General features: G+C 38.6%; 2 protein-coding genes across 3 annotated transcripts in view; one reads left to right on the forward strand and one right to left on the reverse strand.

Moving 5' to 3' along the window:
* Positions 1 to 19,663, forward strand: part of AASS (aminoadipate-semialdehyde synthase) — a 28,554-nt gene extending 8,891 nt beyond the window's left edge. The window contains exons 14-24 of the mRNA XM_042815480.1: positions 4,140 to 4,261; positions 6,978 to 7,107; positions 7,566 to 7,676; positions 9,441 to 9,549; positions 9,952 to 10,092; positions 11,374 to 11,541; positions 13,574 to 13,669; positions 14,876 to 14,991; positions 15,185 to 15,273; positions 15,594 to 15,770; positions 17,208 to 19,663. Coding sequence (XP_042671414.1) covers positions 4,140 to 4,261; positions 6,978 to 7,107; positions 7,566 to 7,676; positions 9,441 to 9,549; positions 9,952 to 10,092; positions 11,374 to 11,541; positions 13,574 to 13,669; positions 14,876 to 14,991; positions 15,185 to 15,273; positions 15,594 to 15,770; positions 17,208 to 17,326 — 1,378 coding nt within the window. The 3' untranslated portion in view covers positions 17,327 to 19,663. The remainder of the gene's footprint in view (positions 1 to 4,139; positions 4,262 to 6,977; positions 7,108 to 7,565; positions 7,677 to 9,440; positions 9,550 to 9,951; positions 10,093 to 11,373; positions 11,542 to 13,573; positions 13,670 to 14,875; positions 14,992 to 15,184; positions 15,274 to 15,593; positions 15,771 to 17,207) is intronic.
* Positions 19,664 to 23,079: 3,416 nt separating this feature from the next.
* PTPRZ1 (protein tyrosine phosphatase receptor type Z1) overlaps positions 23,080 to 26,803 on the reverse strand; it is a 133,131-nt gene continuing 129,407 nt past the window's right edge. For both annotated transcript variants that reach the window (XM_042816179.1, XM_042816178.1), the window contains exons 26-30: positions 26,390 to 26,518; positions 25,997 to 26,143; positions 25,577 to 25,719; positions 24,866 to 25,001; positions 23,080 to 24,076 (exon numbers count right to left, since the gene is read on the reverse strand). In XM_042816179.1, the coding sequence (XP_042672113.1) occupies positions 23,936 to 24,076; positions 24,866 to 25,001; positions 25,577 to 25,719; positions 25,997 to 26,143; positions 26,390 to 26,518 (696 nt within the window). In that variant the 3' untranslated portion in view covers positions 23,080 to 23,935. The remainder of the gene's footprint in view (positions 24,077 to 24,865; positions 25,002 to 25,576; positions 25,720 to 25,996; positions 26,144 to 26,389; positions 26,519 to 26,803) is intronic.

The following is a 26,803-nucleotide window of genomic DNA, read 5'->3' on the forward strand; positions in this document are numbered from 1 at the left end:
TCACAGAATCATAGAATGGCTTAGTTGGAAGGGACCTTAAAGATCTTCTAGCTCCAGCCTTCCTGCTGAGGGCAGGCCTGCCGCTCACCAGGTTGGGCTGCTCAGGGCCCTATTCAACCTGGCCTTAAATGCCTCCAGGGACGGGGCATCCACAACTTCTCTGGACAACCAGTGCCAGTGCCTCACCACCCTCTGAGTAAAGAATTTCTCCTCTTTTGTTTTAAAACTATTGCCCTTGTCCTGTCACTATCAGATCTTGTAAAAAGTCTGCTGCTTATAAGCTCTTCTCTTACAAGCCTCGTGCTTATAAGCTCTCCTTAAGTACTGGAAGGCAACAGTGAGGTCTCCTCGGAGCCTTTTCTAAACTGAATAAGTCCAACTTCCTCAACATTTCTTCATAGGAGAGGTGCTCCAGCCCTTTGATCATTTTTGTGGCTTGCTCTGGGCCCACTCCAATAGCTCCACATCCTTCCAGCACTGAGTGCCCCAGACCTGGACTCAGTACTCCAAATGGGGCCTCATGAAGGCAGAGCAAAGGGGGACAATCACCGCCCTCTTCCTGCTTCCTACCACTCTTTTGATGCAGAGATATATCTGATTATTAGTAACTTACACTGAAGTGTCATTTTTCTTTCCTGAAGTGATCAGGACTATTATTTTTTACCAGAGGCAGAAAATAACCATATGCCAGTATTCTTTTGTTCTTCTTTGCCATTTTAAAATGGGTTTGACATGCAGTTCTTTGAAAGGAATGGATAAAGAAGCTGTCTAGTATAGCTTGAATCTAGTTTCCTCAAGTATAGCTCAAGTGCTGTGATGCTTAGCATTGTTCGGTGGGTGGATATGTCCAGGAGCCTCTGTGAGACTCTTTGCCTTTTCATTATATTCCTGTAGCTTTAGCTGCTGCTTCATTCTGACCCTGTTTCAATAGTTACCTGCCAATGATAGCACGAAAGAAGTAGCATGGAGTGGATTAGCTAATAGAAGTATAAATAGATTGGATATCTCTTTCATTCCCCTTCCTCCCTGTCATTAACAAATACATAGAGTTTGCTTATGAAGAAGGTAAATTTGACAGTAAGTGGATACTTGTGCCTTCATGTTCATGGTCAATGCCAGCTGTTCTATGTACTGTATGAGTTGAAAGTGATCTGACCAAAAGCACTGCATGCACCAGCACATACTAAAAGGACAGTGTGTTGACTCGTGCCTGCCAAACTTATCAGACTTCCTTTGGAACTTTGGGAAGTCTGGTTATGGAATTGTGCATGATGAATTATATATAAGTGGTTTTTTCACCCGAAGCAATAATCTGTATGCCTGCCAAAGACTGTGGTTTATTACATTTATTTTTATCTTGTGCTATATACTAGACCACCTCAAGAGGCTGTCTCAGTAACAAATTTTCTTATTCTTTATGCAGCACGGGGATCTGTTTTTTTGGCTTTCTCCATAATCATTTGCATGGTCTTGTGTGAACTACCCTGAGAATCTGGAGACTTCCCAAGGGTTTTCTTTGGGTAGATTTTTGATATTTCTGTAGACCTGTGTGTTGCATGTGATGTTCAGTTGTTCATTGGTGTTGCTCACTTAGTTACCAGAAAATCCAAACCTGCTAACACCACCCTCCCTTTATTTTGCAAACTTAAGAAATAATGCAAATGAAAGTGGGGATGTTTAGCTAAAGGTGTGATGTTTAGCTAAAATAGGTTCTTGTTTAGAGTCTTTAGGAGTTATGTGTCTTCTGTTATTACTCTAACAAAGTATTACGTTGTGTCTAGTGTAGTACCTGAGGGCTCTATTTAGACTAATTGCTTATACCTTTGAATGTCCATGAACATGTCAAACATAGAATAGCCAGGCTGTATCAGCTAAACTGTTCTGGGTGCCATCAGAATGCAGGAAAAGTTTGATTTACTGAACTTTTCTTTATCTTTTCACTTTCACTTGCTTCATACCTGCTACTAATTCATCACCCACAGCTGTAATGGCACATCCCCTTAAGAGTGTGGACTTTTTAAGTATTACTTTTAATTGTTCAGAGATTGACATAGAGCTGGCAATAATCTGAGATATTCATTTCTGGAATTCTATTTCCACTCCTGGTGGGTCATTTGGCAGCTCATGTTTATGCCTGTCCCGGAACAGTTGATCAAATTGGTATCTAATTCTGGACACTGGAAAAGTTTAAAATAAGTGTGATAAGAAATTTGATTGCAAAATTCAGGTTTCTTTAATTTAGAAAGCCTCCCCTTTGTCAGGACTGTTGTTCCAAACTTTGCATGTCACTCCTACTTTCTGTAAATAAACAGTGGAGGGGAGTTCTTAGTTCTTCCTTTGCCCGAAAAAGTGTAGTTGTGGAAGAGGCTGTTCTATTAGAATTGGAAGTGGGAGAAGGAGAGTCCATGGGTTAGTCGTATGAAAGGATATGAGGGCTTGGAACACCTTTTGTGAATAGATTAAATAATAATTTAAATTAAAGAAATAAAAATCTATGAAACTTGTAGGAAGTTCTGCTATGTGCAGTACCCTTTAGTAATGATATATACAGATTAAACTGATGATACAGTGGTGTATCCCATTCAAATTTAATGGTTGAGAGGAGCTATTAAAAACAAAACAAAACAAAACCAAAAAGTAAAGGAAGAGGAAATGGAACATTGGGAATTTTGGAGGTTAATTAAGGCTTTACAAATGCCCACAAGTGGCTGGAGTCTGCTTCAGATAGGTGAGTTTGGTATTGATTTAACTCTGTCCACTCAGAGTAGTCTTTCAGTACTGTTATTTGATGCCTTGTGCCCCTAGATATCCCAGTGTGCTTCATGCCGTGCTTTAGGCCATGCAATACCACTGTTTTTGTCATGCTATTTTGGCATTGCTCTGAGAGGCTGCAACAGCATCTTTCATTATTCTGGGCATTTTCGAACTGAAAAATCACAACTAAAAATTGAGTTAGGGTGCCACGTAGAGTCCCCAAAAGGTCTGAGCCAACTATTATTTAGTGGAAGTGAGGTCGGTCCTCTTTTGAGGACAGTAGCTCAAAGCAGAGTTGGTCAGCCAGAGGTCAGGCTCTCTCTGTGGTATAATCCACAGAGCAGTGCATGCCTACATAAACTCCTGGTAGATAAAGGGGAAATGGAGGAATTTCCATGAAGACTTCTGAAGTTTCCAATAAATCTGTGTCTTGGAAGTTCCTAACTATGAACTGAAATTTGTTCTTAGAGTATACAATAAGAAAAACAAAGCCTCAAATAACCCCATTAATTATGTTAAACAATAGGACGATAAGTAGCTTCCTTTTCTCAAAGAATAAAGCAAACTAACAAATACTGTTATTTACTAAATAGCTTTTAACTGCATAGTGATGAAATTCCTTAAGCAAACATTTTTACATCAGTTTTAATGCAAACTTGAGGTAAAAGGAAATAAATATAAAGAAATGAAATATGTTCTCCTACTGTTATTTATACATTTTTTAGTACATATTTAAGCAATTGCTGACCTACACTATTCTGACTGGCAAAAAGAAATGCAAAATCCAATGTGAACACACTTTTTCTCTAAGTCAATAGAAGAGCTACTTAAATTTATTTAGGAAAATAATATAGAGAGAGTTTTCAAACCTTTTCTTATCTGCAAACATAATTCCTTAATTGGTATTTTCCTAGGTGGCTTTTTTTTTCATCTCTGTATGGTCCCATGATAGATTAATATGAACCTAGTATAACTTAACCAAAATATGCTTTCACCAGTGGAAATTGATGTCCTTCAGCGGTTACCTGAAGGTAACCTGATGTAAAATAATCAAGGCAAAGACTGGGATCCTTTTCTGACAGCCCCATGTGACAGACTGGAAAAATTTGTTGAGCACCCAGTAGCAACTGGAGAAGCAGAGGAGGCATTGATGGATTTGATTTTGGTTGTAACAGTGGAAAGAAACTGGAAGTTACATTGTAGAAGAATGGTAGCTGTAGTAGGCAGTGATGGACCAGTCTTGGGTTAGCTAGCCATGAAGTGACTTGGTCTGAATAGAGCTCTTAGTCTGTAGACTTACTAAAACATGCTTATTCTGTTAGTTCGAGCAGCATACCATTTCTTTCTTCTGTGTGGTTTTTAATTCTGCCTTTAATACCTCCTAGGGAGCACGCCCAGTCACTGAGCATGGGTAATAAGAAGAGGGTTTTAGTGCTCGGCTCTGGCTATGTTTCTGGCCCTGTACTTGAGTATCTCACTAGAGATTCTGATGTCAACATCACCATCGGTATGTAAGACTTCTCTTGTTTTCCACTTAAAAATTGTCTTCTACATGTTGTATGGATTTAGTCCAACCAACTGGTTTGGCTGTTTTTCTCGTAAATAATAAATTAATCTGAGGACTTATAAAACCTTTGCTATTATGCACTACAGAAAAGGGTTTTGTAACTTTCTGAGCACTTTGAGTTAATATAGTTTATTTGAAAATGATACTTATCTGTGAAAAGTTTACTGTTTGCATACATAAACTGTAGAGAAATTAGAAATAAATATTTTTCCTTCCAAGCTGCTTTAAGCTCGTGATTGGTGTTGTTGCTAGCCATGCTGCTTTTGTTACCCTTTGTAGTAGTTACCATAATACTTTTAGCATCTGGTTAAAGACTTCCCAGAAAGAAGAGGTGTACTCTAAGAAAGCTGTTTGCTTGTTATTAGTACTTCCTGAAGTGGCAAACAGGAAAGGATTACAGCAGTGTGCAGCATCCTTTCCTTTACCAGCAGAGAGGCTGCATCAAGTCCCTACAGTACAGTAGTGGTAAGGGAAACCAGGTGAACTGGGGGATCTGTTTTGCCAAGCACCGTGCAAACATAGCAATTCCTCTTACCTGGGCAGTTTCTACAGTATTACTGAAAGAAAAAAAAAAAAAAAGCTTGGAAGTAAAGAGAGACAAAGACATTACTTTTCTAATATTTGACAGCAGGCAGGTAGATGAAGAAAGTGTAAAATGTACCCCGAAGTACCACATTTGGTTTCCTACTATTAGGCTAGACCTCTTTAAATGCAAGTGATTGATGCCTTGAATGAAATCTTTAATTAGAAAACCTTTGTGTAATGAACATTCTTTTTTTTTTTGTTTTGAATTTATAGACTGCTTTGCTTAGCACATGTTGATTAACAGAGTAGGTAGAATTACTCTCTGACAATATTTACTTCTCTTTGACTTTGGAAAGAACATAAGGAAATAAGGCACCAACTTAGAGTCACAGATGCTTTTAATTCTCTGTAAGCCTCTGCCCCACCTGCTGCCTTCATTGCTCACTCCTTTCTCCTGGCTGTGTTCCCATTGCCTTCCTTCTGCTGGCTGCATTGCAAGCCAGGGCAGGGAACCAATTTATTTTAAGTCAGATGTGGCAAATATCTGGCTGCTTTTAACCTGGCTCATTTATTTTAGTTTTACTTTCCTTATAATGGTAAGTGGTGATGGCAGTGCAAGTAAGATAAAAGGAAAAGAACAGACTGAGGTGGAGACTGGATTTCTCTCCTTTATTGATAATATCAGTACATGGATATGGACAGTTTGTAGGGCGAAGCCACGGGTAGATATTGAAACTAGACAGACTGAGTATGGGCCTTTTAGTCATATCTTGCCTATGCAAAAGCTTAATGTTTTCATAATGTTAGAAGTGGTGAATGATGCAAGTTGTTTTTTTTTTAAAGCTGGTTTCAGTTATGAATAAGAATTTTGTTTTAACGTACTGAAATGGTTTTGAAATAGTCCTTCATGCAGATTTATCTGGCTGTGTGGAATGGCAGATAGGGTGGGCTTTTCTAGGTGTGTGATGTGTTTGTCTGCTAAGTCTGCTACTTAGCTGTTTGGAGACTTATGTGTCTCTCAAGACCTTAGAATTAGGGAAGGTTTTCCTCTTTCACTTAAACCCACGTGATAACAAGCAAGTTTTCCTCTTTGGACTTTTTCTGCTTCTGGATTTCTACTCAGCTTCTTGTTTTTCAGTGAAATAATCTGAGCATTTGTGGAAATGGCTACTGCCAGTAAGAACTGTTTGAATACTTCAGCTCTGCATCTATTTGGCTGAGTTAGAGAAGTGACCGTTTTTAAAGCCAGAAGAAAATGTGTGCTGTGTGGTGACTTAAAATGGATTAAGCATCGAGATAAGTTGTTACTCTCATTGAAAACATTTGATTTTCAGCAGGTTGTTACTAATATAAAGCCAGTCTGGGATGCATAATTTTTCCATTGCAGTTTTCCCTTCAGAGTTAGCCCAATATAATATCCCATTAAACTGAGATGAACTAGACATAGCTTTTCTATGGGAGGAAACTCAAAGCAAGAGCAAAAAAAAAAGTACCTGTTTTATTGTAACACTAACACTCCGGACATCTCTAGAATTTCAGATGGTTGTATTGGTACAGAAGAAGGTGACTCATATAGAATAAATAATAATCTTACCATGTGTGGTGTTGGAAAAAATAAAATCAAGACCAAAAACCAGCTCTGCAGCCCAGGCATACAACAGCCCAGCCAAAAGTACCACCAACGCATTCACAGTGCTGGTTTGGAGATGTCCTGCCTACTTCATAGTAACAAAGAAGGATGATGACTTCTAGTTTTATGTGAATAATTTGTATTGACCTGCTGGTAGGTGGAAAGCATCAGCTTAAGTTTCAGTTACTTTTAAGTATATCCACAGTTGTGCTAATTGGTTATAAGACAACACTTTATTTCTGAGAGTATTTTTAGGTTCTTGTTCTTGAGTTGTAGCTGCCATGGCTTGACTCTGGCAATTGATTAAAAAAAAAAAAAAAAAAAAGACTGCTCTACAGGTACTTTATGCCTGTTTTCTCTTCAACTCTTAGTGAAAAGAAAGCATCCGCGCAGCAGCTTCTGTTTGGAGAGAGGGTGGCATATATAAAACACAGTTATACATGGATGTGCTTTGGGCTTGTTTTCATCTTTGAGTAACTTGGTGTTTTGGTTTTAAAACAGCTTCTGTGATGAAGGAACAACTTGAACAGCTGACGAAAAAATACAGCAATGTTACTTCAGTTCATATGGATATTATAAAGGATGAGGAAAAGCTGTCCTCTCTGGTGAAGAAACACAACCTTGTGATCAGGTCAGAATTCTGGGTAAAATAGGGTGAGCTCAACCTGAAGTCATGCTGGTCCTTTCTCCTACTTCACTGACCTAAGCCAGTAAATGGTTACAACTGGCCACTGCCTTCTTGAGTAGTGCATCAGCAAGATGTTGTGAATCATTCAGCTTGCCTATTTAGAAGGTCTTGAAAAGAGGTCTTTTTGGTTGGTTGTTGTTTATTAGGAGAAAAATGGCAGGAAAAAAAACTGTCTGAAGAATTAATTCCATATTATTTTGCATGCTATTCTGAGTCATTTCTCTGATAGGGTAACATTTTACTTGTTACCTAGTAACAAGTAAAGGAACTAGTGAGTGCAAGGCAGGGATGACTTCTCTATTTACTTGAACTTTTTTTGTAGGCACAGAGGAAGTATTAAGGTCTTTCAGTTTTGTCACTGGATTGGATTTTGATTTGCATAATTCTCTTTCAATTTGTAGTTTGCTGCCTTATTCAGTACATCCTTTGGTTGCTAAGAAATGTATCGACAACAAAGTGAACTTGGTAACAGCCAGCTATTTAACACCAGCCATGAAAGAACTCCAGGAGAGGTAGGTATGGGCATCTCTCTGGAATAGCTTCTGACAATGTCTGAAAAGTTTGCAGTGAGTTGTATCTGCAGCCCTTATTGTGAATTACTGTTTTTCTACATTTCTTCCCTTCCTATAAAAGAGGACTAAGTAATTTTCCCCAGAGTTGCACATGGAGACTGTAGCAGAACAAAGTGGAGAGTGAATGCCCTGGTCTGGTCAGGCTACTGCTCTGAACACTGGAATACGTATTTCTGCATGTCCCATTTTATTTCATGTCATTGTGCCTTGCCCTCTCCCCTCAAACCTGTTTTGAAGGAGGAGGTGGACTGTCCTGTTCCACCAGTGACACAAGCTTGATTGCTATCATTCATCTTCCCTTTACAAAAATTCATTCTTGGCTTATTGTATTAAATTGGATTGGTGACAGTTCTGACTATTCCTGTGTTTCTTTTGTTCTACTATATGAGGAAAAGTTGTTTTTGGCGTAGAGCTTCTCTGAGTCACAGTGCTAGAACTCAAGAGTCAATTCAAGTGGGATGGGAATCCATTGTGCAGTTTCTGTAAATGATAAAACAGAAAGCTAGATGCGTAGAGAACCAGTGTTGTAGAAATGAGAGAGGTTAGTGCACCTCTCCTCCCCATCTTGCTGTGATACCAAGAGATCATGTTTCTCTTGCCTAAAAATACCAACACCTTCCTCTCCCTCCCCAACAAACAAAAAAAACCCAGAACACAAAAACGCTCCCTTCTCATTTATTGAAAAACAAAGTGGTGTTTTTTTTTGTTTGTTTGTTTTTTTAATTTGTTTTTTAAATAAAACTTGTGGTGATAACTGAGCTGCTCTGGGAAATAGGCAACTGTTGCTTTGTTTTTTCTTTTTCTTGCTTTTTTGCAAAACTACCACCACAGAAAACCCAAGTGCTTAAAACTTAGGAAAGAAGAGCTTTCTATATCTCTCTGTGGAAGCTATTAGATTAGGGCTGTTGTGTCTATCCCTGTTATGGCTTTTGCATTACTGCCTTCCTGTGTTACAGTACTGTCCAGAAGAGCATGGCATACAAAGTGGTTTTTAGGGATTTCTTTTTTATCATCCTCTAAATCATGTGTGTCCAACCTTTTGCCTTGTCTAGGCTGCATTAAGTGGAGAGGAATTGTCTTGGGATGCGTATAAAATCTAAAATGTAGTTAATGTATATAAGCAACAAAACTTATTTTATTTTTTATTAAAACATAAAAAAGAGAGCAACAAGAACATAACACTAATGGGATATTGTGACCTTATTTTTGTGAAACTAACAGTGAGTCTGCTTCAGTGGACGTTGTTGCGGTCCTTCGCTCTCAAGATGTCTGTCAGAGATTTTTGGATGACATTTTCCACTGCACTCCCCACATCTGGTTTCAGCCCAGACAGTGCCTGTGTTCAGTGGGTGGCTGTGAGCAGTGAGTGCCTGCCTGGGTTGGGCTGCTCAGTGGAGCAGAGCCACTGCTGTGATGGCACAGGGCAGGAAGCAGCTGCAGGGTGATCTGGGCAGGACTGTAAGTGACCCATAGGTTGGACATGCCTACTCTAGATGTTACATTAAAATAAAAGAAAACAAGGCTATCATGATTTCTAAGACATTTACACCCTTTGGATTTTAACATCTGCTTCTGTTTTTTTTCCAATGAACCTCAGACAGAGGACAGAAAAGAGTTTGGGGAAAGTTTTCAGGGTCTCCCTTGGACAGATTTCATGAAAGGCCTGCACAATGTTCTGACATTGTCAATTTCTGCTACTTCTAGTGTAGAGGCTGCTGGTATCACAGTTATCAGTGAAATGGGCTTGGATCCTGGTCTTGACCATATGTTGGCAATGGAATGCATTGACAAGGCAAAGGAAGTTGGTGCTACGGTAAGGTTGGCAGATTGCGTATGCTTCCTCCAGGGCATTATTAGTAAAGCTGTTCCTTTAACACCAGCCCACTTTTGGGCATACCACCAGTCTGTAATGGACTCCATTACACCTTAGTTTTTTCAAATGCTTGGAATTTGGTGTCAACTTATCCAATTTGTGAAAGTCCATCACTTAAGATGTCTTTGCCTCAGGTGCTTTTGCTATTTCATGGGCAATGCAATGAGAAAGATTGATGCTGTTGCTTAGTGAAGTTCTGATTTCTCTTGTCCACTGCAAATCTTGTAATTTGGTCTGGTTGGGAAATAACTTCAATAGAGTTTAAGAACTTAGGGGGATTCTGCAGGATTTCTCTGTACTGTCACCTGTTCCTTGTTTCTCACCTCTGGACGAATCTGACAGGTTGTATCCTACACTTCTTTCTGTGGTGGCCTGCCAGCTCCAGAGCACTCTGATAATCCTCTGAGGTACAAGTTCAGTTGGAGCCCTCAAGGAGTCTTGCTGAATACCGTTCAGTCTGCTACGTATTTAAAAAATGGAGAGGTGAAGTAAATCCTTTTGTTTCCATTTAAAGACAAAGAAGAAGACGCCACGCTCAGGAGGGAATTAGGATTTGTGCTGTGTTTATTCTTAAGTGACTGACAGTTGCCCGAGTTGCAATGTGTTAATTAATCCCATGTTCTGAGTATAATGGTGCCTGTCTGCTGCCAGCTTTTAATTCCTAATGTATAGAATGCCCAAGAAGTGTATGCTAATGACTATAAGGCACTGGCTTGAGGTTCATGTTCTGAGTTCAGCTTCCACAAAGTGCTTTTGCCACCTAATTGCCTGGTATCTCTCTCTTTCAAACAAAAATGAATGTGCATCCTATTTGCTTTTCCATTTGATTGCTTTTGCAAACCAAACAGCTTAATTCTGCACTTGCACAGTGTTATTACATCTGTTTTACAGAAATACCATGATTTGTGCAAAGCTGTTGCAAGCCATTATCACCTGTCTGCTTTCCATTCCTATTTGATCACTCCTGCTTGCTCATTTACTGATCAGGGCTCTTCAAACACCAAGGAGACATCTTGTGTAACCACCTTAAAATTTGGTTAATCATCTAATGAGAAATCTTTTGAGATGTGTTGTAATGATGTTAGTGTAGTAAGAAAAAGTAGAAATTCAGGACTTGTTCATTGGATCTTTGTCAAAAAGCAGCAGCAGATATAACTTTCCAGTTAAAGGGTCTTTTAGAGAATGTGAAAATGTTTCTTAATTTGAAACACATTGCATCCATGTGAATGGTTCATTGGAAGAGCACCGTATGAGCCAGTAAGTTGCACAATTTTTCCTCCTTGCCACTTAAATCTTTAGCTGTCTTTGACTGTTGTGCAGGATTATTCTGCACAAGTGTCTTGTTTAACAGACAGTAAGATCTTACAGTATTGATGAAGACTTGGTTGCTTTAGGCTTTCTTCTAGAAGGAAACCTTGCCTCCTTGTTTTGAAGTAACAAAATGAGTTCATGTCCATGAAAATTGCACTAATGGAAGTGCAATGGGAGCCTGCAACCTTAATACAAGTGCAGCAGGAATTGCTAGAATGTGTTAGCAGGATGTGAGCTGTTCTTGTCCTTTGATTAGTAACAGCTGACATAGTACATGCTCCTCCATCACAGAATATACTTAAATGGCTTCTGCAGCTGCTTTGTTTAGTTGGAGCCTTTGTTTGTGCCAGAAACACTAAGCATAATGTTCTTACTTGGAGCACACTTCATTTTTTCTGTTGTAAATCAAATTGCTACAACAAAGTAATACTGCTGTTCTTTCATAAAACTCAGGTTATCAATATTCCAGCGGGAGGAGCATTGCTTGATTCTGTTACAGCAATGGATTTTTATCCAGGATTAAATTTGGAAGGTTTTCCTAACAGAGACAGTACAAAATATGCTGAACCATATGGAATTCAGACAGCTCACACTTTGTTAAGGGGCACCTTAAGATACAAAGTAAGTTTTGATCATTTTATTGTTGTTATTATTTGAGGAGACGAGTGCTGTCATTTCAGTAAAGCTGTATTTAAAAGGCAGCCCATTTTAGTTTTGTACTTGCTATTTATGAATTCTCTTTGTCTCAGCTGAGAAATAATTGAAAGCATAGTTCTACTTTGTTTATTTAACAGGTGTTGTTGCTGCAAACCAGAAGAGTAACTTTACCCAGTCAGTTAGCTTGCATAGTCTGCATCACTATTTTTTTTTCTGTGGCTTTGTAGTTAGCGTTGGATTGATAGATTAAAAAAAAAATCAGTTTTATGATGCATGTTGTTAGCCTGTATTTTTAAGAATTGATTAACCTCTGAAAGTTGATACAGAATGGAACTTATAAATAATTACTCCTATGAAAAATGTAACAGAAAATCACAGTTTTGCATGAAGAACTTGTTCATTAAGTAACTAGAAATCTTGAATTACAACAGCTTTAACTCGTTAGTCAGAATATTGGAGGTTTTTTTTCTTTCTGATTTCTTTATGTTAGTGGTCAGTGTACACTAAAAGGAAATCTAAGCCCTTAATGAAAACTTGAAAAAAGCTTATGGATATCTACCTTTTAGAGTTAAGGTTTTTGTCGAGGTTTAAGTTCCTTTCTTTTGTGCGTGGCATGAGAAATGTAATGTGTATTTTCCCTGTGTTGCAGTACCCCAGGCTGTTTTTTCTTTATTTATTTCTGGGAGGGAAACAAGTTTGCTTAGCAGAGGACAGAAGACTGATGTGGAGGTTCAAGGGTTACAAATGGCAGTAGGTTACTTTTTGTCAGTCTAGATATGATCTCTTGTTCAGAAGCTAAAAATATGTGGAAGGCATCTGTCTCATGAAGTCTTAATACGACGGTATCTACTCTTCCATTTGGTGCCTGGTAAAATGTTCTTCTTTTGTATAAGAGTTAGAACAAGAGGGGAAATAACAACAACAAAACCATGTCAGGGTGGCATAAAGAGGTTTTCTTGCAGCATAGCTGATAATGATGTTTCTGTGGTTAATGTTGCTTTCCTAATCACCAAAGGAGACCCATGGCTTCAGGGCTGTGGAGGAGCCCCACCTGTGCCGTATTTCCATGCCAGTGTGTACCTGGCCATGTCCTGGCCCTTCTCATATGCTGCTCAGTCATGCAGTGCAGCAGAAGTGATCCATTCAGTGCAGGGGCTGTCATCTCCTCAGTGCCATTCATAGGCTGAGTTCAGGTGGCTAATGGAGTCAGTTTATAAAGAGGTGTCACAGAAGGATCTAACTGCAAGGCCATCTGAGCTAATAACCTTGTGCTGTTTGTTGGAGGGAGCTCTTCATTATAATTAGCCTCTCTAGGGGTGCTTTATATCCATAAGTCTGGTTTTTGATCATGGTTTTAGACACTTGCATATAAGTGTTTCTAGGTATGCAGTAGCTGTGTGGTCCTTGTTACCATTAATGAGAAACAAACAAAGATGAGCGGGAAATGGTTGACTTATTTTATTGTTCAACCTATTGTCCTTTGCAGTTCCTTGTAGATGTCATTAAAGTGCTGTCTTGGTTGTCTCTCTCATGTCCCTGAAGAAAAGATACAGAGGGTTCTTACTTTAAGAACTAGTTTATTTTATATCATTATAATTATACAAGTGTAAAACTGAGGTGAGCCCAATTCAGATTTCGGCTGTCTGTTCTGTTGTTTGTTTAGGGCCCAGGTGGCTGATCTGCCCTGTCTAATGTGCACTGCAATTTGGTCTGGTGCTGACCAGCTTGGCCCTTCAATCTCCTGAACCAGTTCTACTTACCACAAAAATACTGATAGCAGAATAATAATGAATCATTAAAGAGGGTGTAGAAAAAATAGAATGAGAGTTGGAGACCTACGTATTCATCTATCACTGTAACCCCTTTGGAATCGTGTTGTTATAACTGTTTTCCTGTGGGAATAACAGCACGGTCATGATTGTGTCCACCACTACAGCTAAGAAATACCTCAGTTTTAAGTGATTATTGTTTTTAACATATTATTCTTTTATTGCAGGGATACTCTAAAACTATGGGAGGCTTTGTAAAGTTAGGGTTAATTAACCCAGATCCTTCTCCTTTACTAAACTCAACCATGCCACTTCTAACTTGGGTGAGTTTCTCTGATTATTATTTTCTTTTCTCTGTTTGACTGACCATTTCTTTATTTCTAGGCTTGAGTGTCCTTTACAATGGTAATCTTGTACGCTTATGCTGCATTATGGTCGAGGAGAGCACAGGATTTTTCTGAAGATGTTATTATTTTCAGTAAATAACTCCTTCAATATTCTCTAAACCAAAGAATGAAAAAAGTGAAGAGGCTGACTCACGGTTGTCTCTGACTACCATAGAGCGCTGCTCATCTTCCCAGGCTCCAGAGAGCTTTTATGCTGCCATTTCAGCAGTGTGTCTGTTCTGTCAATCATTATCTTAAAATGGGTTAGGAGTGGTTTTTATTTCTTGAGATGGTTTTTGTCCACTTTTCATTTTTAGGATTAACATACACAAGTTTTATGTGCAGAAATTGCTATAGCTTCCAGCCTGTCTAGCTTCAGTGAATAAGGGTACAGTATCATGGAATCTGTAAATTTAAATAGCAGCTCCTTAGTCTCACTGCAAACCTTGCCTCAGCAATATTATTACATATTAGTACTTGTTTCTTTACTTGCCTTATATTTGTAGTTTACTTGTAGATAACATGAGCTTGTCAACAGGCTGTACAATTCTTGCTTGTTTGGAGCTCCTTCTACTATCCATCTTGGTGTGAACGAAGCAAGCAATAACTAGCATCTTGATAACACAAAATGTTCTTCAGACATGGAAAAAAAAAATCATAAAGCTTTTTGGTAATGCTCCCATGATTGTGATAGGCTTGTTCATCTCACTTGTCTGTGCCCTTCCTTTTGTAAAGGGACGGTCTCCATTTCTAGTCCAGCTGAGAGAAATCCTTAAGTTCCTGACATACTGGCTGTCTCAAGGCTGCTTTCCTTTCATTTGAACACCCTCCAACCATTCCTCGTTTATGCATATTTCTAAGTTTATTCAGTGCTGGAGGAGGGGTAAGCCAATACAAGGGATAAGTAGTGTGAGGCAGCTGAACGGTGGGTGCAGAAAGTTTTTGGGGAAAAAACAATACGTATTCTCATTTGCTGTGATTAAAAATCTCAAACTGTCTTTCTTCTTACTTCTCCTGTTTGTGCAGCCTGTCTTCTCAGAAGTAGTGGAAGTTAACTGAGCTTAAGTTCTTGAAACCTTGACTGAAAAGCAGTGGGAACAGATGTCAGACCTTCAGGAGCTTTTTAATTTTCTTTTAATACAGAAAGAGCTCATGTGCAAACTGGTTGAAATTCAGTCTCCTGCTGAGTACTCTGTGCTTAAAGAAGCTGTATTTAACAAGCTGGATAGAGACAAAAGTCAGCTGGAGGCTGTGGAATGGTAAGATGTTTCAGTAATTTTAATTTCTTTTTTCTTTTTTTTTTCTTTAAGAAAAAAAAAGTTGGCAATTTTACCAGTTCTGGTCCATATTGAGTCAATTAAACTGATAAACGTTGAGTAACCTGGAAATCACAAAACTGACACTAAGTTGTTGATGTGCAGTTGTATCTTTAGTCTATCTTTCTTCTGCCAGGCTAGGATTACTGGGAGATGAGCCAGTTCCAGCAGCAGATTCCATTGTGGGGGCTCTTGCAAAGCACATGGAGACAAAGCTGCCATTTGGTATGTGAGAAGTCCTGCTGTCTTTTGTGATTGTCAGTAGGACAAGTCAATTTCTCTTACAGCCTTAATTTCATTAGTTTGTTTATGTTAAAGTTTTCTAATGTCTCATAATGCTCCCTGCTCCATCCACTATTGTTTTCCTTCTCTGTTACATTTTTCATCTCATCTGTATCTTCTATGTTTTATAGTCCCTATCTGAAGTGTAAATTACTTCCCCAAAGTAAGTGGTGTGTATACATAATGCCTTGCTTGTCAGGAGCCTCATCTTGTTAGACTGGAATGCAAGTAATTAATGAATACTTCATGTGCTTTTCTGTTAGGCACTGGGGAGAGAGATATGATTGTTATGAGGAATGAAATAGGTCTCAGGCATCCTTCTGGCCATTTGGAAGACAAATTTATTGATCTGGTTGTCTATGGTGATAGCAATGGATATTCTGCCATGGCCAAAACTGTAGGATACCCGACGGCTATTGCTGCTAAGATGGTTCTAGATGGTAAGTGACAGGTCAGCCTTTGGTAATTGTGCTTCAACCTCTGTATTACCTGCCTGTAGAAAATATGTGGTGTTACTGAAGTATATATCTGTATTATTGTTATTTTTAATTGATCAAACTATTTTTTGTCTTCTTACAGGAATATTTAATCTGCGTGCTTGGATCATTTAATGACAGTTGTTAATTTACTTCTGAATTTGTAGAGATTTTGTTCATTTAATCTTAAGTGTTTCAGTGGTATAGAGGGACCTTTGGTATTATAAATTACAATTGTTGATCTTTGGAAACTATGTCACAGTGAAACAGGTTAAGATATCCTTGTGCTGAACAAACAGTGAGTTCCACTGTTATTTTCCAGACAGATGAGATTTGGGGTTAGGGCATCGTACTGGACATATTCTGTGTGTATATAAACAGACACCTTGCCTAGTTATCATCAAGTAAGCATGAAACAGTGTTGGGGGTGGGTTTTTTGTTCTTTTTTTCTTCTTGTTTTGTGTGGTTTTTTTGTTTGTTTGTTTTTTCTTCTCTTTTGCTTCTAACATCTAGATCTCCATTCCTTTCCTGGCTGGCTGAAATGATCAAAACTTTTTTTTTTTTTTTTTTTTAAGTTCAGATGCTTTTTACCTACCTTTTTATTATAGCTCTGTGAATCAAATTGAAGCTGTGTGTATCACATTGCTATGGGAAAACATACATAATACCACTCCCTGAAAAAGAATATCTATATAATTGCAAATTAATATTTGCTTTTGTATGCTGAACTTGGCTAGCTGACAGACTTGCATCTCAAAAGGGCAGGAGGAGAAAACACAGTGAGAAAAGTTCACAAGTAGAGATAAACACAGATTGTTTACTAGTTACCATTACAAATAAAACATGCTGGATTTGGAGAAAATTAATTTGTTACTGATGAAAATAGCTTTGGCTATTGAGATGCAAAGTAAAATGAGGCCTTTCCCCTTTCTTTAACACGTTTCCTCTCATGTCTCCATACCTCAACTTCTTCCCCTGGCCTTTAGCACTGCAGGGGAATGGGGAACTGGGGGTTGCAGTCAGTCTGTAAGCGTGTCCCCGTTGCTTCTTTCTCTTCAGAATTTCCCCTTGCTACAATGTGGGTTTCCTGCAGGCTGTACAGGACTCTCTCAGCACCTTCTCTTCTTTGTCATGGTCATTCTCTTCCTTTTCCCTCTATTGTGTTCAGAGTTTGTTTCTCATACTTTGTTCCTCACTCTCTGCTGCTATGCAACACTTGAAACCTTTCTTAAATTTACTTTTGCAGAGGCATCACCACTTTGGCTGCTGGGCCCAGCTATTCCCTGTGGCCAAAACGGCCTGTGTCTGGCACAGGGCAGCCCCCACCTCCCTGCTGGCACCTGGACATGCAGTAACTTTAACACTTAATGCATTTTTTTCATTCTTTCTCCTTAATTTCAGGTGAAATAAATACCAAAGGCATGGTTATACCACTGACAAAGAAGATTTATGGACCAATACTGGAGCGTGTTAAGGCAGAAGGCATTACATACAATACTCATAATGTTATCAGACAGTAACTGGAAGCAATGAATTGAATCTGGTTTTGGCACTGTTTGTTTTCCCACACATACAGCTCGAAGATTCTCAATTGGGACCAGTTAAAGACAGGATCTGGTATTTCACACCTAAATGGTGCCTTCTGTAGAATCAATCACCTGACTTTGTTGTAGAAACTGTAGATACTCGGATGCATGAGTTATGTTATTTTCTTTCCAGTACTTTTACACCCATGTTTCAGCACTTATCAGATATTTACTTAAATGTTTTCTAAATAACTCCTATTTTTAAATTGAGTTCATCTCCTAAGTGTATAGGATGGGGTTATTACTAAGGCAAAATGCAGCTGAAAGGAAAATCCACTACTGACTTTTGTGAAGGAAAAGTCTGAATGAATGGAAATTAATTCCATTTCTTGTTTGATTTTATTTTTCATGTACCATAAACCATTTAGCAGAGACAGAAGTTATACTTAAAATATAACTCTTATCCTGTTCTTTTTAACAGTAAATGGGAACGTTTTCACAATAACAACATGAAATATTCTAGATAATTCTGTGTTACCTGCAACTAAAAGCCTATTCAATATTGAAGGTGTTCAGCTGTTAACATTTGAAGCCTAGGTCTTATTATTTAAATCTTTCTCTTATGAATGTACACTTGAATTCATAGATGGAGGTAGTGTGTTTAAAACTGCCTTCCCTCCCATGCCCTTTCTTGGCTGCAGAATGTTGAAATAGCTACTGCATGCTGCTTTCTGTTATTAGGAGAGCATGTGAGCACTTAGCTCTGCAGCTTGGAAGGGTATTCATAAACATGCTACAGTTAAAGTGCTCATTGGTTGCTCTAAATGACATGTTTACTCTTTTGACTTACACTGTGTGCCTTGTCCAAGTTAAGAACTGTTACAAAAGGGAATTGACTGTCTAGTACAAGCAGCTTTGAAATGCAGCAGGGTTAGAGGTTTAAATCACTACTGTTTGAGTTAACTTTTGTCCTTTATCATGCTTTTGAATTGTTGCTTTGGGGGCCTGTCCATACTACTCAATTCACTGCCACTTCAGAGAAATGGGGGTTTGCAGTACACCAGCTTATGTGGTGCTGAGTGTTGTGCTGCTCAGCCATGCTGGTTCAGCTCTAGCAGCAGTGCAGCTGTGACAGCTCTGAGCTTTAGCCTAAGTTCAACTCCTCTCTGGCAAAACAGAAGCCAGTTACTTCTAGTTCAGGACTGCTTCTGTAGATTTAGCTCAGGGATTTCTGCACCACCTTGCAATGCAGGGGTGGGTTAGAGTTTCCACTAATTCAGAGTGAAGCCAGATCTACCAGTTGCACTGGTACTTGTGCAGCTGTCTGGAACTCTCCTTCTCTAAAGTTGAATGCTAATTTTGGAATCTGTCTCCTTTCAGTTTTTCTTACAAGTGCACTTTGCTGATAAACGCACAGCCTTTTATCTGCTGAGCAACATAGTACTACTAACACAGTCCTGAAGAGTTGGAAGTCCAGAGGCTGCTCTGCCTGATAGGAAAAGCTACCATAAGTATAGCTGAAGTTTTGATCTCCAAGTCTTGCCACTCAAGATTTGGATTTGCTTTTAGCGTATGTAATGAAGCAGCAATGGCAACAAAGAGGAGGCTGAAAGGAGCCAAAGGGGGAAGGAAGAATGAAGGTCAAAGATGAAGGCTTTTTGTACTGAATCAGTGAATGCCTTCATGCTGTCAAATTTGTATTCTGTTAGATTGCTATGCATGTTCTAAATATTGGATGAGACCCTGGCTCCATTTTTCTGCTTCCCCTCCCACTGCTGTTACAGGTTATCTGTTACGTGGCTTGCACGTGCATCCACGGTAAGCATGGAGTCTGGAATTAAATAGTTCTGCTCTCTGCTTCCTCCTCTGTCCTACAGGTCAATTAAAGGCCTACAACTAAGGTTTAATTTTTAACTTCTGTGAGCTGGTTTCTTCCAGTTCAATACAGTGTGACACCAGAATCTCAACTTAAGAATTTGTTGCCCTCCTTTACCCCAAAAATACAAAACCATGGAGTTAAGGCTGTATGTATATATACACCTTGCTTCTCTGCCTGGAAAATGCAATGTGCAGAGAAAATTGGAACTTTTTTTTGAACTCTTAAATAATCCTGGAATGACAGTGTGTTATCTTCAAGAAACACTATTTTTTGAAAAAATTTCTATCAGAATATATTTGTTTCCTCATGCAGTGATGCTTTTTATTTTTTTAGTGTAGACTTAAATGTATCAGCTTTTGTAGGAAGGTTAGATTTCAGCTCTCTTTGCATGTTATTGGAAGATAATTGTATCGAATGCGCAAAATTGGTTGAGAAATAAATCTGAAAGCCCATGTTTCTTTGTCGTGTCATCTTTGCAGTCTGATGAGCTGTACGTGAATGGGATTTGTTTTTCACATAGATTTTTGTGTCTACAGATGTAAACCTAGCAAGAAGGGTATTCCAAGAGAAAAAATTGTCAAGATTGTTAAAGCATCCCTATGTAAGACTACTTGTATTACAGTATTTGGGCATCTTTTGCTATAGTCTTGAAATACACAAAATTTTTGTAGCTTTCCTTGTGACAAATACTTAAATGGGAAGCTAGGTGTATAAGATGGTCCTGTGCCCCAGCAAAAAACAAAAGCTTTGTTTCTCACTGCCTGTCTCAGGGCTTTGAGGGCTTTGCTTTCCTAAGAAGCAGTAGAATCCAAAGTTTGGTTTCTATTATCACTGTCTTGGTGTAAATTTTATTAAGCCGTTTGTTCATATCAGGCTCCAAAGTTTCACTTATCTCTCAGTTTTTCATTTTGGAATTTGTTTTCATGCCAGCTCTCTATGACAGGTAAGATCCCACTTTCTGAGGTGGAGGTGCATGAGACAGACTTCACTTTCACATCCTCCTTCTTTGCCATGGCATTTGACTCTCTGCCCCAGATGTTCCTATAGACAGAAACTACTGGAACACAAGCATACATCTACCAGGCAAATGGCATGCAATCAAAAAACAGCAATGGCTGTTTAAGAGTAGGAAAAAAAAAAAAATTTATGTGGTTGCAAAGGGACTGAAAAGCTAATGAGGAGAGGGAGAGAAAAATGGAAAAACAGAGATTTAGCTTTGCCTGTTGAGCAGAATTTATGAAAGCTAAAGGAAGGACCTCAGGTATTCTGTGACTAGTTCCAGGGTCACAGGACCTGGCTTTCCTGAAACAAAGGGAATGAACTGAGTACATCAGAAGGGCTTTTTTTTTTGTTTCTTTTTTCTTATTTTTTAAAAATCTCTTGAGATAAAAAAAAATTGAAAACAGGAAACAGAGGAGATGTGGCCAAATGTTCTGGAACAGTACATTCTCTCTTGTCCATTTGAAAGTACATAATCCATGAAAGCATAAACCTTTGAAACAGAATAATACGATCAGACATTAGTCTTGCTCTGTGGAAGTGATAAAACTAAGCCTTGAATGTTTTCATTGTGCTATCTGCTCCATTTTTCCATTTGTTTTCCCATATATCGTTCTTCAGTGCTGACTATAATTTTCTAACCTGCACATCAGTTGGCCTTCCTGTTCCTCCATTTCCTTGAGAAGCCCAAGGGTGGCAGATGCTTCTGCTACACAAGACAGTGGGGGGTTTTCTTCTCCAGTCTCCGGTGGGCTGAGTGTTTGGGTGACAGCAGCCAAGTAGAAATGGAAATAGAGGTGCTCAGGCCAAGGCAAGCAGGAGGGAGATGTGCTGGGCTGGGTTGCAATCACGTTTGGAGCAGCACTGCTAGAAAATATCTGGAAGAACGCCTCCAGGGAAGTCCCACTGCAGCCTGAGGGTTCTGCACAGATCATAGCCAGTGGTGCTGGCCTCTGCAACTTGCTGGCTTTTGCCTTGATGGATTTCAGGCAGGATGGGCTACTGAGTTTGGGAGGTGACCCAGCAGTCCTGTGGTGTTGGCCTGTCTGCCAGGGCACTAGGACTTCCCAAACTTTCTGTAGCTTTTGGGTCTCTGTTTCTGTTTAACCCCAACACAGCAGCACAACTTCTCCCCATCCCTGCTTTGCTAATGCATCAGAAGGATTGAGAAAAGAGTTCAGCAAGGGTAATGTGAGTGTTTACCACAGAAAATTTCAAGTCATCTGAAACATTACATTATTGAAGAGTCACAATGACAAGACAAAACACTGTTGTAAAGCACCAAGATCTGGTTTAGTCGACTGATTTTCAAAGTCCTTACTTAGGTTTTTAACCAATGTGCTGCTGCTCTGATAACCGCAGTTCATACAACTTGCACTCATTATTTGTTGTTGACTTTCATAAAGCTTTTCCATATTCAATCACAACACCACAGTCAGAAAAAGTTGTTGATAATAATACATCAGTTTTCTTCCTTTTTATCTCCTACTTATCTGCAGTTTCTTAGGAGGATGTTCTAATCAGGTTTCCCTTGTCATGCATGGCTGTTGTTACTTACTTTGTTAAAAAATTCTTGAAAGGACATTGTTTATTAATATCCTACTTCTTGCATGAGGTTCATAACATCTTTTCCACACTTGACCCAGTTTGTAAAGGCAGGCTGTATGTCTTTGGAGTCTGTATCTTGGATTACAAGAAAAAAATTAATTAGAATATGGCCTTTGTCTGAGATGAGAACTGACACGCTTTTATTAAAATCTGTAATCCATCACATTGAAGATTACAGAAGATTTTTTTATGATTCTTATTTTTTTTTTCTAGAACCAATACGTGTGAGTAAAGAGATTATCCTAAGCACTTATGTTTTAAATAACTTGTCAGCACGCTAAGATGATGAGTGCGATTACAAACATCCCTGGAAGAAACCTTGAACAACAGCTGATTCCTTGGATTAACATTTTAAAATGTCTGCAAAACAGTTTAGGTTGAAAGGAACAGTTATATCAAGATGGGATTTGAGAAAGGAGGATTCCTTTTGTGGCTCTTGGTCCTTATAGGCTTGAAAACTGTAATACAATTTAGTGGCCAAAAAACTCCCTTGTATGTGCAACTATAGGCAATTGTAAATACATGAATAGAGGATACCAAAAGAAAAAGCACAAAGTTGCATGAGGCTCCAGGCTGGTTTTCTTACAGGAGGCCGGAGAACTAGCAGATGCACACTGCAGTTTCTTATGCTGTGTGCTAATATGGCGAAGAGCAGAAGTAGAAGGTAAGAAGATTATGGACTATGATTTGGAAATGACCATAAGATCACAATTAACCTCTTTCCTACATGCACCCCAGGAGGCTAAGAAAGGAGTGTCTGAGTGCATGCTCTGTTTTTGGGATGAAAGAGGGGAATTTTATAGCACAGCTGTCCTCCTTAACCTAGATGCGAAAATTCAGGGTTCCACACAACGCGAGTACTTGAAAGGAAGTAGCAAGCAGCCCTCAGGCCACCTGGGAAGTGAACATATTGCTTCACTCGAAGTGCAGTGTGATGCACCTCTCTGCTATCAACTTCCTGCCTGAATGCTGTGAGGGGAAGCGTACGTGGGATCCTGCAGTGCTCGAGCAATGTGTGTTTTTTAGGACAGTGAGGGGGTGCTGTACCTTTGTAGCTCTTACCACCTGCAAAATAAAACAAACGTCATGCCAAAAAAGAGGGAAAAAACAATAAATCCTATGTCTCAAGGGGGTTTAACCTGGTTAAGGGATACGTTGTAAGGCACAACTCTCCCATGCCGCAGTGCAGACTGTTTAGTGTGTGTGGTAGACTGTGAGGCACAGGTTGGAATATTTATATTTATTTTTGCAATACCATAGGTAAAAACAATTTAACAATGCCAAGTACTGGTGTTATTCTCATAAAAACTTCTCATTTCAAAACAAATGATTTCTATTCCTCACAAAAGGTTAAAATCACATGCAGCTATATGAAGGTTAATTGCTTAATATGCACAATTATATATCAGAAGACTTTGTTAAAATAAAAACATACTGGACTACATCATTTTAACAAGGCAATTACACAGAACTAGAAAACTGACTCTGTAGTAAAATATAAAAATCTACAATTATAAATATAAATTTGGTCCATGGAATCACTATAGAAGTAGCAGTATTTACAGTAAGTATCAGATTACTATGCTAAATGTCTAATTGAAGTCTTAAAATGGGGCATGTTATGGAGAGCAGTATTTTATTTACATTCTACTATATTAAAAGTTGTATTTCTAGCAAATGCAGATTGTTATAAATACAGCAAATAAATCAAATACTAAAACCATGACATTTGTTTGTAATTGAGAAACCCCTAATACCTATAAATATGATAATTTTAAGTTAAAAGTAAAGCCAGATAAATCAAAAACTAATACTGAAAAAACGTACCACAATTCAATTCTTAGAAACACTGTAAAAGTCAATCAAGTTAGTCCAGACAGAACAATGTATTACAAGAAATCGTTCAAGAAAAGGCACACATTGTTAATGATAAAAGTTCCTCGGTAAAGTCATATGTCACAGAAATGACTTTGGTGGAACAAGAGTTGGGGATTGATTATGTAGAGAGGAACTGGACAGATTTCCCCCCACTGAGTATAAAACTGAAAAGAATAATGGTAAACTCCAGATGTGATTGATGTGGTGCAAGTGTTTGTGTGTTCAATTTGCTTTGTTACTTAAACTAAAGATTCTAAACTTTCAGCTGCATTTCCATCTGGCAAAGCTGAGCCATTACTGTCCATAGATGCTGAAGGGTTTTCCTCTTGCCTTGTGCTGACAAGGCTGAGAATCGCTTTGTACAGAAACTGGTACTGTTCCTGGGGAAGAAAAGAGGGTACATTCAGTGTGTTTTTGTAAATAATAGACTATAATACTTGTAATGCTATTATTTGACAAGTAGTTAGTAATGTTAATATATATAATTGTTATATATGTATTTATATGTATATAAATGTTAATATAATTAATGTTAGTAATTAACAGCGAATGTGTCAGCCTGTTAACGTGGTGTCCTCCACCTTTTGATGTACTGCTTTGCTGCTTTATTCATTTTCAGACTAGTGGCTCCTCCTGCACACAGTGTGGACCACAACATTAAGGAAAGCAGTACAGGTGGGGAAAAAAAACAAACAACAACAATGCATTTTTAAGGTAACATTCTGTGCTAAATATGATCCTTGTAAAGTCTGTTGCAAAGTTCCCACAGATTGAATGGAGGCAGGGTTATGGCTACTACTGAGCCATTGGCTTTCTTTTAATCCTTGATTGTGAAACCAGGTTAACTACCTCAGGGTCTGCCTGGAGTAGGAACGTATTCCTTGTTGGAGTGAACCCATTATTTACATGATACAGTGCAGATTTAAATATGATGGTGGCAGCTCTATATATTTTGAATAAGTCCACTTGATAACCACATAATATTTAACAGGAAATACCCTGTTTCAGAATAAGCATCAGGTCCACTACGCACCTCTGGAAGACATTTTTGATTAACCTATGCAGAAACAAACACACCAGTGGTGCAGTAATGTTGCCCTAGGACCTAAGCACGCTAACAGCACCACACACCCTACAAGAACTTTGCACGTATTTTGGTTATTACTTACAATGTCTGTAAAGACTCCAGGCCTCATCAAATTTATCATCTTTGCTACGTGGTAAACATCCACTGAGTTCTCATTTTCCAGTTGATGCATGAGTGTTGTCAAAGCACAGAAAGTGCCTGCTGTCACCCCTCCGTGCCTTTGCAAAGTAACAAACAAAACACAAAATCAGGTTTCCATAGCTAAAGGAAATGCCACAGTTAGGTGATGAATTTTTGTGCTGCTGACATTTTTCTGAACTGGGACGGCGCACAACTTCATAGCTTTGGGCTATGACTGCTGGAAAGTCTTCAGGAGACAGATCCAGCTGTATTTTCCCACTGTATTTACCTCTTCTAAGCAAATACTGAAGGCCTCTGGGCCTGGTTACATTTCAGTATTTACAGCCAACATTCAGCATCTGGAGGGGAGTAAGGTGCCTCGTCTCAATACTCTTACTTCTGTCAGTAACACAGAATGAAACCCTGACTGATTTTCTCCACAGGTGCCCAACTCACTCAGCAACTATCTGCAGTATCATAATGATAGAACTGAAATGAGATCATTCAGAGTGTGACAAAAGCAAAGTTTTTCTCTTGTGGGTGCAGCTGACATAGAAAAACAGCACTACTGGTAGGGGTAGGCTTTGTGCCTTATTTCAGTGGCTTCACTCTAAATGAGAAGAAAGAATGGCTTTACACAAAAACAAAACAAACTGAAAGCCACAGTGCTTACTCATCATGTACAATCATGGGTCCATCACGGTTGGACGTCTCCTCTTTGATGATGCTGATCAGTTCAAAGGTTTTGCTAATAGGACTATCAGGATTTGGCCATTTTGGACACTGAAAATGCCTCACTTCGAGTACATAGTCATCCTACAAGAGTGAAAAAAGCACAAATCAGTTGGTGAAAGATAGTTTTCTTATTCTTGCCTCTATTCCAGTCTGGCTCATGACTCCACATACAGAATCCCACCACTATGGTGGTGCCCTATTCAATGTCACCAAATTACCTGCAGAGTTTGCTCACTCCATGGATTTTTCCAAGCCATGGAATTTTAGCACTCATTTACCAAAAGAAAATGTCACAAAATATAGGCATTACCTTTTATCAAACCAAATCCCGAGAGTTACAATTTTACGGCAGTGTTACCTGTGTAGCTTCTAAAATAAAGTCTTGGATTATGAGCTTTTCCTCATTAGACAGACACTTGTGTTCTTCAGCAATCATAGTAACTTTGAAAGTCTCACAGTTTATAGGCTCGTCTTTGTTTGGCCAGTACACAAATTCATCTTCAGCCTCAAGGAAAAGAATAAAAAGAAAGGAAATGATTAAATGATTCTTGAAATGATGACTTCCTCATCTCAACTATGATTTGCTGAGATAAGGATGTCTAGATTTGGATTTTGCGCTCAGTACAATATTACTACTTTTAAAATTGGATTTTACAAAATCCAAGATATTGTCTTATAACTCGCATATTTAAAAATGTTAAAATTACTAAAATTCATATGTAAAACCACAGCCATCGGCCATCAATCTTACCATATTCTGGCTATCAGGGAGCATGACTATTAGCTGGGCATTATGGTCCCATATCATTCTCCAGAAATCCTTGATAGTGTGTAGCAAGGGATGCTGGGTAATAATGAATTCATTGCTTTGATAGTAGCCCTGAAATACAAAACCATAGGAGTCAGAATTGACACTCAACTCTTAACACTTAAAGGAAGGTTTTTTTCTGGATAGAAATAGAAGTCTAGAAAATAAATTCTAGAGATGTGCTTCCTTTGGATTCCAACAAATATCAGAAGAAAAAAACTTTCATCACAGCATTTTCCATGTGAAAAGATTAAAATCAATTACACTGAAATGATTTAAAATCAATTACACTGAAATGATTTATAAAACTGAATAATTTAAATAAGAAAATAGAATAATTTAAATAAGAAAATAGAA

Source organism: Centrocercus urophasianus, unplaced genomic scaffold (assembly GCF_019232065.1).
Source record: "Centrocercus urophasianus isolate 14NV4802_14NV808 unplaced genomic scaffold, USGS_Curo_1.0 seq_15, whole genome shotgun sequence".
Lineage (NCBI taxonomy): Eukaryota > Metazoa > Chordata > Aves > Galliformes > Phasianidae > Centrocercus > Centrocercus urophasianus.